General features: G+C 51.0%; 1 protein-coding gene across 1 annotated transcript in view; it reads left to right on the top strand.

The window, feature by feature from the left end:
* The window catches only part of LOC116956902 (thymus-specific serine protease-like), a 40,356-nt gene that overhangs the window by 18,772 nt on the left and 7,662 nt on the right, over positions 1-13,922 (top strand). The window contains exons 7-9 of the mRNA XM_032978776.2: positions 6,707-6,784; positions 7,320-7,367; positions 9,121-9,396. Of these exons, the coding sequence (XP_032834667.2) occupies positions 6,707-6,784; positions 7,320-7,367; positions 9,121-9,396 (402 nt within the window). The remainder of the gene's footprint in view (positions 1-6,706; positions 6,785-7,319; positions 7,368-9,120; positions 9,397-13,922) is intronic.

The raw sequence follows: 13,922 nt of genomic DNA, 5'->3' as shown, positions 1-13,922 counted from the left end.
AGGAGGTCGACTGCCTCCAACTGACCAGCAGCATCCCTTACGAGCCCCCTCCATACAGGTCAATCCTCGCACCGCTGGTAACGGTCATCAGCAAGTCAATTCGGCTCCACATCCAAAAATAAGCCGTTTGGGTATGCAGTGGCTGGGCATGCGGGCTACATGACCCAGCCAAAGCAGCCTTGCCTGCCGGAGGAGCTCACCAATGGGACCTTGCCCAGATCTTTCAAGGATTTGTTAGCTCCTCACACAATCCAGCCTGGTTAAACCCAGGATGGATTGTAGGCAGGCCAGCCTGAATGTTTCTAACCGGCGAAGATGTTCTATTAGGGGGGTCCACGTTGTGCAAGCATAGAGAAGGGAGGGAATGACCGTGGCCGAGAAGACCTGAAGCTTCGTGTGGAACAACAGACGAGGTAGCTTCCACACAGCGTTATGCAACCGATTAAAATATAATGCCGCTCGATTGATTCGGAGTGAGACCTCTGCTATTAACCCGAAGCTAGTCATGAGCACACTGCGCAGGTATGGGAAACGCTCCACTCTCTCCACAACTGTCCCATCACCGATTTGGAGTTGTGGGGATGGAGTGTCCAATGGTACAAAATACCAAGGCAGGTGCTTAGTTAATCCCAAGGTGGATCGTAGGCAGGCCAACCTGAATATTTCTAGCCGGCACAGATGTTCCATTATAGGGGTCTACGTTTCACAAGCATAGAGAAGACCCGCAGCTTCGTGTGGTGCACCATACCAGGTAGCTTCCACACAGCGTTACGCAACCGGTGAACAGATAATTGTGCTCAACTGATTCGGAGTGAGACCTCTGCTCACACACTGGAGCTGGTCATAAGCACATTGCCCAGGTACGGAAACTTTACCACTCTCTCCACAACTGCCCTATCACTTATAAATGAGTGGATGGATGGGGAACATTCGATGACAAAATATACTCAGGCAGAAGCTTAATTTTGGTGGGGCTGATGGTAAGGCCCCGCCTCTTAGTAGCACCCTCCAAGTCTAGCAGCAGTGCCTCCAACTCCTTATCTGAGTGAGCAGCAATCACCAGATCATCAGTATACGTGACATGGTTGACCAAAAGTGAGCCACCCCTCGACAGAACCCGGGCATCGACCATTGTATTTGTACCAGATGGAAATTCCTCTGGTACAGCCACGGAAGGCTTCTTGAACTATGTGGTTGAAAAATCAATTAAATAATAGTGGAGCCAGAGGACATCCCTGTAGCACCCCAATGTATCATAGCCCTTGACCAGATGAATAAATCAGAAAAGTAGGTCCCATTGAAATGCCCTACACCTCTACTGTAGCAGACAGCCAGATAATATGGCATGTGCTGGACCGCCCTGGCCTGAAACCAAATTGAGGCTCTGCAAGCATTTCCTCAGCATCTCTGGCAAAACGATGTTGAAAAATCCTTGCCCGGCCCTTTCCCAGCAACACCAGCAGGGCATCCTTCCAATCTTGTGCAACTCGTCCAGTGGTCCAGACTGTTATTACGATGTCTTATAGGGTCGTCTGCAAACAAACGCCACCCTCACCAGAAGATAAGTTCATAGTTCCATTTATTTGGTATAGCCCTGTGAGCCATCCGGCGCTTGAATCGGGTGCAACCGCAACAAACAAAAACATGAACAAGAAAACATCTTAAAGTGACTATGTGTGACTGTGCAAACAGAAAATCCAGGAAAAAACATCTAAATATTCCTGAAATAGCACCGTACACCAACGCTGTGTGCAAAAATCCCAGTGGGATGCAAGTCAAACAACAACAACAACAACCACAAGACAACTAAGATTAAGGCCATCAGTCTAACTCCGTACTACAACAAACAAAAACATGGCCAAACCAAAAACCGTTTTCGAAATCACCTAAATAAAGCCATAAAAGCAATGTAACAGTGATCATAGGGACTGTGACCGAATTTTTAACAATAAACGACATAAACAACATATACCACCAAACCCTGTAGCCATAGCTGGCTGCATGAGTCACTCCACAAACAGCAGGAGCGTCAGTCGGAGTATCAAACATTTTTCAATGCACCTTTAACATTACATGGGAGATCATCTCTGCCCGGCGCTTTTCCTGGTCTCAGACTCTGGATAAGTCTTAGTACTTCCTCAACAGACGGCGCTTCAGTCAGCCACTCACGGGGGGGGGGGTGGCAACTTCTTCCAAAATTTGAGGCACAGCTGTCCCCCCGGAAGAGCCTTCCCCACCTTGCCTCATGGTGGTACCTGGGCTGAGGGATTTTTCCCTCCCCAAAGACCTCACACAAATGCTCAGCAAATCCGCAGAACTGTTCCTGGGAGTCGGAGATCGGATCACTCTGCTTTCCCTCAAGGGTCCGTGATAGGTGTGGTGCTTTAAATTACTTTGTTGATAAGAGTTAAAAAGTTACTTGTGATCGCGAGCTACTGAGGCAGTTTCCATTTCCTCAGCAACCGGCACCCGCCACTCATACTTGCAGCACCGCACGACTCTCCGACCCTCCTCACTCGCTAATGTGGGATGCTGTAGATGGTGGAAGTGGGCCTGTCGCTTTCTCTCAGCTATCCGACACACCTCCTCCATCAACCAGGGTCTCTGGGGAGGTTTAGACCGAATTCCCAATTCTGCCATTGTAGCTGCGTGAACGACAGTCGGCGAACCTCACCAATTTCCTCTCGGGGATAATGACAATCCCATCTGCAAGTGATGATGGAATTCTCACATTTCATAGTCGGCGTGCCAAGACCAGGCTATTGGCGAAAATATAAAGCTCCCCCCGTATAGCCTGAACAGATTTTTGGGACAAGTGCCGTTCGCGAAAACTTACGAAGAGCGACAGGTAACACGAGGGGGTGGGTGGCCAACACCACGCCCGGGTAGCTTTTGTCTCCCAAGTGGCGATGGTTACACACTGCACACCAACGCACTCATTTGAGGCTGAGTCGACCTTAGGGAGGCCCAGGACCGGTTCAAATAATCGTCGCTTGGTGTTGGTGGGCGTGAACGGAAACCGAACTCGGGTTGCCGGATTCGTGGTGGAGCACGCTAATGGCTGCACCACCACTCGCCACGTGTGGCCACGTGACCACCTCGCTCACTGTGCGATTGCTGGTCGCTGCCAAGCACTTGCCCCTACAGGCCGTGTGGGCTACACGTGCAGCTCTATCTCTTGTTTTTGTTTGGCGGTCGCGTGGTTTTCTCTTCTGGGTCGGGGTGAGCACAAATGTCCCCATGCGATTGCAAACAGAACTCGCCCGCTCAGCCACCCACATTCCACGCGCACTGAACCCAGATGCCACGACGAGTGTGGTGCGTTGATGCAATCACCCACTCACCCAGTTACTCACTCACCCACTCACTCAGTCACTCATTCACCCACTCACTCAGCCATTCACTCAGCCACTCACTCACCCACTCACTCACTCAGCCACTCATTCACCCACTCACTCAGCCACTCATTCACCCACTCACTCAGCCATTCACTCAGCCACTCACTCAGCCACTCATTCACCCACTCACTCAGCCACTCATTCACCCACTCACTCAGCCACTCACTCAGCCACTCACTCACCTCACTCACCCACTCTGTCACTCACTCAGCCACTCACTCACCCACTCTCTCACTCACTCACCCACTCACTCACCCACCCTACTCAATCACCCACTCACCCACCCACTCACCCACTCACTCACCCACTCACCCACCCCACTCACCCCACTCACCCCACTCACTCACCCACGTACTTACTGACTGACTCACTCCACCACAAAAAACAAAGGCCCCATGTATATCCATTAACAGACTGTTGGGGCAAGTGCTGTTAGCGAGGAGCGACACCTATCCATGTTGGCACAGCATGCGAGGGAGTGGCCGGCCAACACCATACGCGGCCACCTATGTCTCCCTTGTAGCGATGTTTACTGACCGCACCATTTGAGGCCAAGTCGACCTAGGGGAGGCGCACGACCCGGTTGAGATGTTGTTTTCATACCGCATTGAGCCAATTGCGATGCCACCGCTCTCCACTCCACCACAAAGACAAAGATCCCCCTTCACTCGGCTGTCAGCGAGCACAAACAAAGATCCCCCGTAGAAGCCTTGACAGACTGTAGGGGCAAATGCTGTTAGCGAGCAGCACCCTATGAAGGCCGGCACGGCACACGAGGGGGTGGGTGGCCAGCAACCACGCCCGACCCAGTGACGATGTTTACTTACACACCGCACCAGGTACTCATTTGAGGCTGAGTCGACCTAGGAGAGGCCCAGGACCGGTACAGATAATCGTCACGTGGTGTTGCCCCGAAGCGGGAATCAAACCCGGGTGGTCGGGTTCATAACGCTAACCGCGACACTACCGCTCCCCACAGTGGCACACGCAAACACAAACACGCACGCATTCCTCACTCCACCACTTGGAACTCTGCACTCCCATCTTCCCAAATAGTTCAAAGTCTGCGTTACTGAAATCGGAGCAGTGGTGTGGATTGTTTTGTGCGTGCTTGTGGACACGTGTTTATATCGTGTGGTGGTGGTTCGGGCACTGCACTACGGACCCGGCAGATAGCCGAGGTCGATTCCCATTTATGGCCACCAACACCAGCGGTAGCGATTATTTGAACCTGTCCTGGGTCTCCACTATTGTCGACTCGGCCTCAAATGAGTGCCTTTTGCGGTGTGTAAAAGCATCGCCACTGGGGTGACAACGCCAGCCAAGCGTGGTGCTAGCCACCCACCCCCACGTGTGCCGTGCTCGCTAACAGCACTTGCCTCAACAGTTTACTAGAAGCTATATTGGGGGAACTTTGTCCTCATTTATCAGAATCAGAATCCGAATATTTATTTATACTGGAGGAATCGGTTGAGCTATAAAGCTCTTTTTCACAGATGCCCAGTAGAGGCGGGTCAGAATATTACAATACCTGTACAAAAACAAGATAGGAGTGAAAAGTATAGGAAAGGCAAACAAATAACTTTGAAAAAAACATACAAATAAAACTAAGCTATGTTTTATCTGACCAAGTAAAGCCCACTGAGCTATTAGCTTCTTTTTCAGAAGAGGCCCGCTGTCACGAATGATAGTGCATTCATGTGCAAATGTAAATCAGCAAAATAATGTAAATAAAACGTTGCACAAAGAAAAACATCTGCTGGGCTATATGGTGACGAAACAGTGAATGCGGGTTTGCATGTCCTTGACACCAGGACCTCTACCGTGGTGCTGATCTGCCCACTGACCATCGGCTCGTCATCTGTAAGATGCGCCTGGCATTGTTCCACTCTGGTGGTGGGTGTCCACCTAGGACCCCCATTCGAACCCACTGTGGCCTGGTCGCATCTAGCTGATGAACGTTGCAAGCAGATAATTTGCATCAACCCTTGCAGCTGGGATTGGCCTTGTCCCCCTCCCCTCCTGATGCCGAGGGAAAATGAGTGAGGTTCGGAACTGTGGCTCATGCAGCTGCATTGGGTGCACATAGTGCAGACCAGAGACCCTGACTGAAGGAGGAGGTGTTCCGTCTCGCTGAGAGAAATTGACAGGCCCACTCCCAATGTTTGCAACATTTCACATCCGAGAAGGAGGAGGCTTACTGCAGCCTTCGCTCGGAGGTTCCGAGAGCCACGCGGCGCTGCATTGATGAGAGGTGGTCACGGGTTGCTGATTAGATGTAAACTGAGTAGGCTGCGGTCACAAATCACTCTTTGACTCCGTCAACAAAGTAGCTTGCAGCACCATACCTATCACCATCCTTAAGGTAAATAACGGTGATCCGATCTCCAATCCCCAGGAACCCATCTGCATGAAGATTTGCTGAGCATTTCTATGAGGTGCAGGGGGGAATTCCTCAGCCCTGATAACATCCGATTACTGCGGTTGGCTACGTACGGTACGAAAGAAGTTCAATATACATACATCATGGGGACAGGTGACTCTGCTGGGGCTGCCGTGCCTCAAATATTGGAGGAAGTAGCCAGCCCCTGTGTGTGGCTGATTGAGGTGCCGTCTGTTGAGGAAGTACGATGAGTAATCCAGAGTCTGATACCAGGAAAAGCACTGGGTAGAGATGATCTCCCAAGCAAATTTCTGAGAGAGGGCGGTGTTTGTATGAGTGAGGGAATGGAAAAGTGAGTGAATGAGTTGGTAAATGAGCGGGTGAGTGGATGAGTGTGTGGATTGGTGAGTGAGTAGTATGGCAGTTAGCACGCTGCGCTATGAACCCAGTGACCCGACTTTGATTCCCGCTCATGGCCACCACCAGTGACGATTATCTGAACCGGTCCTGTGCCTCCCCTTGGTCGACCCAGCCTCAAATGAGTACCTGGTGCGGTCTGTAAAAACTCGCCATTGGGGAGACAAAGGCGGCCGGGCCTGGTGCTGGCCACCCACACCCTCGTGTGCTGTTCCGGCTTTCATCGGTGCTACTCGCGAAGATCACTTGCCAGAACAGTCTGTTAAGGCTACACAGAGGATTGTTGTCTTTGAGTGAGTAGATGGGTGAGTGGATGGGTGAGTGAGTGGATGGGAGAGTGAGTGGGTGGGTGAATGGGTAACTTACAGCACCACACCTCTTACCACACTTAAGGTGATCAACGTCTCACTGTCTCCCCGCATCTCTCTGTATCTCTCCGTGTGTATCTCCCCATATGTATCTCCCCATGTGTATCTCTCCGTGTGTACATCTCTGTGTGTATTTCTAGTTCCCGAGCCTGATCTTTGCCGCCATTGCTTCCTCCGCCCCGGTTCGCGCCAAGGTGGACTTCCACGAATTCAACGAAGTGAGCGCCACCACCACCACCACCACCTCTACCACCACTACCACCACCACGACTACCACCACCACCTCCACCACCACTACCACCACCACCACGACCACCTCCACCACCACCACCTCAAAAACCCACGACCTCCACCACCACGACCACCTCCACCACCACCACCACCACCTCAAACACCCACGACCTCCACCACCACCTCCACCACCACTACCACCACCACGACCACCACCTCAACCATCAACAACTCAACCACCCCCTCAACCACCACCAACACCACCACTACCTCCACCACCACAATTGCCACCACCACTACCACCATAATGCTGCTACTGATGATAATGAGGCTGCTGCTGATGGTCCTGAAGCTGCTGCTGATAATGATGATGCTGCTGATGATGCTCCTGATGATGCAGCTACTTATGATGCCGATGACGCCGTCGATGACGCCGTCGATGGCGCCGTCGATGAAGCCGTCGATGACGCCGTCGATGACGCCGTCGATGACGCTGCTGAATCTGTGTGTGTGTACATGCAGGCGGTGGGCAGGTCCCTGGCTAACCCCATCGTGGGCGGATCGAAGGAGGTGAGGAGATTGATATCAGGCGGAAGCCATTGTGAACCTGGTGGTAGTGAGGGTGGTGGTGAGGGTGGTGGTGGTGGTGAGGGTGAGTGGGGAGCGGTGGTGCAGCGGTTAGCGCGCTGCGGTATGAACCTGTGCTGCTGGCCACCCACCCCTTTGTGTGCCACAGTGCAGGCCTTCATAGGTGCTACTCGCTAACAGCACTTGCCCCAACAGTCTGTTGAGGCTACACGGGGGATCTTTGTTTTTGTTTTAGCGTCAGCGTGCTGAGGTGGCTGATTGATGCCTGGGTGCGGTCGAGGGATGGCTCCCTATTGGTCAACCATGCTACGTATAATGAAGATGATCTTTGGTGATCATCATAATACGTGGGGCTTTCACATCAGCCCCACCAAAACGAAGCACCTGCCTGGGTAATTTGTGCCATCAAACACTCCAGCCCCTCAGCTCCCCATTGGTGATGGAACAGTTGTGGAGAGAGTGGAGAGGTTTCCGTACCTGAGCCGGCGGCTTATGGCCAGCTCTGTTTTGGCAGCAGAGGTCTCGCTCCGAATCAGTCGAGCGGCATTATCTTTTAATCGCCCGCACAACGCTGTGTGGAAGCTACCTGGTCTGTCGCTCCGCGCGAAGCTCCGTTTTTTCTCGGCCACAGTCATGCCTTACCGTCGCCATGCTTGCTAAACGTGGAGCACTCTAAGTAATCTTGATTTGAAGCTTTCGTGACTGCAGGAATCCATAATCTTTGGTTATTTCGGTAAAGTCACGTGACTTTACCGAAAGAACCAAAGATTACACCTTTGGTAAGTCAATGTATGCAGGTCTGTCCCGTGATCCCCGGCACCTAGCCTGGCACAGCAGCCAACCCATGGCACCTGGGCTTAACCAGGATGGATCGCAGTGTGGGAAGCTTACATATGCTAGAAAAGAAAAGGGAGATCTGATCTCCTTCCCTTCTCAGTGTCCCCACCACCATCTCTCTCTCTCTAATTCTCTCTGTCAGTAACTCCAAGCTAATGCCCGATCCACAAATACAACGAAGGAGGCATCACAGCATTGCGCTCCGCTACTCCTGACGCGGTTGTCTGGCTTGACGCACCTGAATGTGAAATTGTTAGCTGTTGCTCTGCATCTACATCAGCCGTATGGAAGAAGGTAGGCCGGGCATTCGAGACTTGCAGCGGAATTTAGAGCCCTTGTTGTTGTTCTCTGCCTTTGTCTTTTTTCACTTCGATTTGTTTAACAATTTCTTCTTCTTTCAAAGTCTGTCTCTCTCCTCGTGTATCTCTCTCTATTCCCACCACACACCCACCCTCCCCCACCCCCGCGTATCTCTTCCCATGTCTCTCTCTACCTGTGTCTCGCTCTCCCCATGTCTCTCTCCCCGTGTCTCTCTCCCCACGTCTCTCTCCCCGTGTCTCTCTCCCCGTGTCTCTCTCCCTGTGTCTCTCTCTCCCCGTGTCTCTCTCTCCCAGTGTCTCTCACCCCGTGTCTCTCTCCCCGTGTCTCTCTCCCCACGTCTCTCTCCCCGTGTCTCTCTCCCCGTGTCTCTCTCCCTGTGTCTCGCTCTCCCCATTTCTCTCTCTCCCCGTGTCTCTCTCCCCGTGTCTCTCTCCCTGTGTCTCTCTCTCTCCCCGTGTCTCTCTCCCCGTGTCTCTCTCTCTCTCTCCCCACGTCTCTCTCCTCACGTCTCTCACTCCGTGTCTCTCACTCCGTGTCTCTCTCTCTCTCTTTGCCTCTCCCGGCCTCTCCTACCCAGTGCCTCCGCCGCGTCTCCGAGGCGTTCGCGACCATCGACAAGATGGTCCAGAGCGGCCGCCTCTCCGAGCTGAGTCACGACTTCTCGTCGTGCGTGCCCCTGGCCGCCGAAAACCCCCGCGACGTCGACACCTTCGTCACCAACTTGGCCGCCGTCTTCATCATGGCCACCACCTTCAACGCGGAGGCGCACGACGCCTCCGTCGCCGACGTCTGCACCACGATGACCGACGACTCCCTCGGCAACTCCTACACTCGCCTCACCCACATCAACAAGGTTCACTCGCCTTGTTCACTAGCCTCACCCACATCAACAATGTTCACTTACCTGCTCCACATCAACAAGGTTCATTTGCCTCACCGACACCAACAAGGTTCACTTAACTTGTTCACTTGCCTCACCAAAATCAACAAGGTTCACTCGCCTTGTTCACTCACCTGACCCACATCAACACAGTTCACTCGCCTTGTTCACTCACCTGACTCACACCAACACAGTTCACTCGCCTTGTTCACTCACCTGACTCACATCAACACAGTTCACTCGCCTTGTTCACTCACCTGACCCACATCAACACAGTTCACTCGCCTTGTTCACTCGCCTGACCCACATCAACACAGTTCACTCGCCTTGTTCACTCACCTGACTCACATCAACAAAGTTCACTCGCCTTGTTCACTCACCTGACTCACGCCAACACAGTTCACTCGCCTTGTTCACTCACCTGACTCACATCAACAAAGTTCACTCAACTTGATCACTTACCTGACTCACATCAACACAGTTCACTCGCCTTGTTCACTCGCCTGACTCACATCAACAAAGTTCACTCAACTTGTTCATTCACCTGACCCACATCAACAAAGTTCACTCGCCTTGTTCACTCACCTGACTCACACCAACACAGTTCACTCGCCTTGTTCACTCATCTTGACTCACATCAACAAAGTTCACTCGCCTTGTTCACTCACCTGACTCACATCAACACAGTTCACTCGCCTTGTTCACTCACCTGACCCACATCAACACAGTTCACTCGCCTTGTTCACTCGCCTGACCCACATCAACACAGTTCACTCGCCTTGTTCACTCACCTGACTCACATCAACAAAGTTCACTCGCCTTGTTCACTCACCTGACTCACGCCAACACAGTTCACTCGCCTTGTTCACTCACCTGACTCACATCAACAAAGTTCACTCAACTTGATCACTTACCTGACTCACATCAACACAGTTCACTCGCCTTGTTCACTCGCCTGACTCACATCAACAAAGTTCACTCAACTTGTTCATTCACCTGACCCACATCAACAAAGTTCACTCGCCTTGTTCACTCACCTGACTCACACCAACACAGTTCATTCGCCTTGTTCACTCATCTTGACTCACATCAACAAAGTTCACTCGCCTTGTACACTCACCTGACTCACACCAACACAGTTCACTCGCCTTGTTCACTCACCTGACCCACATCAACAAAGTTCACTCGCCTTGTTCACTCACCTGACTCACACCAACACAGTTCACTCGCCTTGTTCACTCACCTGACTCACATCAACACAGTACTCTCGCCTTGTTCACTCATCTTGACTCACATCAACACAGTTCACTCGCCTTGTTCACTCACCTGACTCACACCAACACAGTTCACTCGCCTTGTTCACTCACCTGACTCACACCAACACAGTTCACTCGCCTTGTTCACTCACCTGACTCACACCAACACAGTTCACTCGCCTTGTTCACTCACCTGACTCACATCAACACAGTTCACTCGCCTTGTTCACTCACCTGACTCACATCAACAAAGTTCACTCACCTTGTTCACTCATCTGACCCACATCAACACACTTCACTCGCCTTGTTCACTCACCTGACTCACACCAACAAATTTCACTCGCCTTGTTCACTCACCTGACTCACATCAACACAGTTCACTCGCCTTGTTCACTCACCTGACCCACATCAACATAGTTCACTCGCCTTGTTCACTCATCTGACTCACATCAACACAGTTCACTCGCCTTGTTCACTCACCTGACTCACATCAACACAGTTCACTCACCTTGTTCACTTACCTGACTCACACCAACACACTTCACTCGCCTTGTTCACTCATCTTAACTCACATCAACACAGTTCACTCGCCTTGTTCACTCACCTGACTCACATCAACAAAGTTCATTCGCCTTGTTCACTCATCTTGACTCACATCAACACAGTTCACTCGCCTTGTTCTCTCATCTGACTCTCATCAACACAGTTCACTCGCCTTGTTCACTCACCTGACTCACATCAACACAGTTCACTCGCCTTGTTCACTCATCTTGACTCACATCAACAAAGTTCACTCGCCTTGTTCACTCACCTGACTCACATCAACAAAGTTCACTCGCCTTGTTCACTCACCTGACCCACATCAACACAGTTCACTCGCCTTGTTCACTCATCTTGACTCACATCAACAAAGTTCACTCGCCTTGTTTACTCACCTGACCCACATCAACAAAGTTCACTCGCCTTGTTCACTCACCTGACTCACATCAACACAGTTCACTCGCCTTGTTCACTCACCTGACTCACATCAACAAAGTTCACTCGCCTTGTTCACTCACCTGACTCACGCCAACACAGTTCACTCGCCTTGTTCACTCACCTGACTCACATCAACAAAGTTCACTCGCCTTGTTTACTCACCTGACCCACATCAACAAAGTTCACTCGCCTTGTTCACTCACCTGACTCACATCAACACAGTTCACTCTCCTTGTTCACTCACCTGACTCACATCAACACAGTTCACTCGCCTTGTTCACTCACCTGACTCACATCAACAAAGTTCACTCGCCTTGTTCACTCACCTGACTCACGCCAACACAGTTCACTCGCCTTGTTCACTCACCTGACTCACATCAACAAAGTTCACTCGCCTTGTTCACTCACCTGACTCACATCAACAAAGTTCACTCGCCTTGTTCACTCACCTGACTCACATCAACACAGTTCACTCGCCTTGTTCACTCACCTGACTCACATCAACAAAGTTCACTCGCCTTGTTCACTCACCTGACCCACATCAACACAGTTCACTCGCTTTGTTCACTCACCTGACCCACATCAACACAGTTCACTCGCCTTGTTCACTCATCTGACCCACATCAACAAAGTTCACTCAACTTGATCACTTACCTGACTCACATCAACACAGCTCACTCAACTTGATCACTTACCTGACCCACATCAACACAGTTCACTCGCCTTGTTCACTCACCTGACCCACATCAACAAAGTTCACTCGCCTCGTTCTCTCATCTGACTCACATCAACACAGTTCACCGAACTTGTTCACTCATCTGACTCACATCAACACACTTCACTCGCCTTGTTCACTCACCTGACTCACACCAACAAATTTCACTCGCCTTGTTCACTCACCTGACTCACATCAACACAGTTCACTCGCCTTGTTCACTCACCTGACCCACATCAACATAGTTCACTCGCCTTGTTCACTCATCTGACTCACATCAACACAGTTCACTCGCCTTGTTCACTCACCTGACTCACATCAACACAGTTCACTCACCTTGTTCACTTACCTGACTCACACCAACACACTTCACTCGCCTTGTTCACTCATCTTAACTCACATCAACACAGTTCACTCGCCTTGTTCACTCACCTGACTCACATCAACAAAGTTCATTCGCCTTGTTCACTCATCTTGACTCACATCAACACAGTTCACTCGCCTTGTTCTCTCATCTGACTCTCATCAACACAGTTCACTCGCCTTGTTCACTCACCTGACTCACATCAACACAGTTCACTCGCCTTGTTCACTCATCTTGACTCACATCAACAAAGTTCACTCGCCTTGTTCACTCACCTGACTCACATCAACAAAGTTCACTCGCCTTGTTCACTCACCTGACCCACATCAACACAGTTCACTCGCCTTGTTCACTCATCTTGACTCACATCAACAAAGTTCACTCGCCTTGTTTACTCACCTGACCCACATCAACAAAGTTCACTCGCCTTGTTCACTCACCTGACTCACATCAACACAGTTCACTCTCCTTGTTCACTCACCTGACTCACATCAACACAGTTCACTCGCCTTGTTCACTCACCTGACTCACATCAACAAAGTTCACTCGCCTTGTTCACTCACCTGACTCACGCCAACACAGTTCACTCGCCTTGTTCACTCACCTGACTCACATCAACAAAGTTCACTCGCCTTGTTCACTCACCTGACTCACATCAACAAAGTTCACTCGCCTTGTTCACTCACCTGACTCACATCAACACAGTTCACTCGCCTTGTTCACTCACCTGACTCACATCAACAAAGTTCACTTGCCTTGTTCACTCACCTGACCCACATCAACACAGTTCACTCGCTTTGTTCACTCACCTGACCCACATCAACACAGTTCACTCGCCTTGTTCACTCATCTGACCCACATCAACAAAGTTCACTCAACTTGATCACTTACCTGACTCACATCAACACAGCTCACTCAACTTGATCACTTACCTGACCCACATCAACACAGTTCACTCGCCTTGTTCACTCACCTGACCCACATCAACAAAGTTCACTCGCCTCGTTCTCTCATCTGACTCACATCAACACAGTTCACCGAACTTGTTCACTCATCTGACTCACATCAACACACTTCACTCGCCTTGTTCACTCTCCTGACTCACATCAACACACTTCACTCGCCTTGTTCACTCTCCTGACTCACATCAACACAGTTCACTCAACTTATCCACTCACCTAACCCA

The sequence above is a fragment of the Petromyzon marinus genome, chromosome 68, assembly GCF_048934315.1.
Source record: "Petromyzon marinus isolate PM22_M1 ecotype Great Lakes invasive population chromosome 68, UKy_Petmar_22M1.pri1.0, whole genome shotgun sequence".
NCBI lineage: Eukaryota > Metazoa > Chordata > Hyperoartia > Petromyzontiformes > Petromyzontidae > Petromyzon > Petromyzon marinus.
This window is presented reverse-complemented; position numbering and strand designations above follow the sequence as displayed.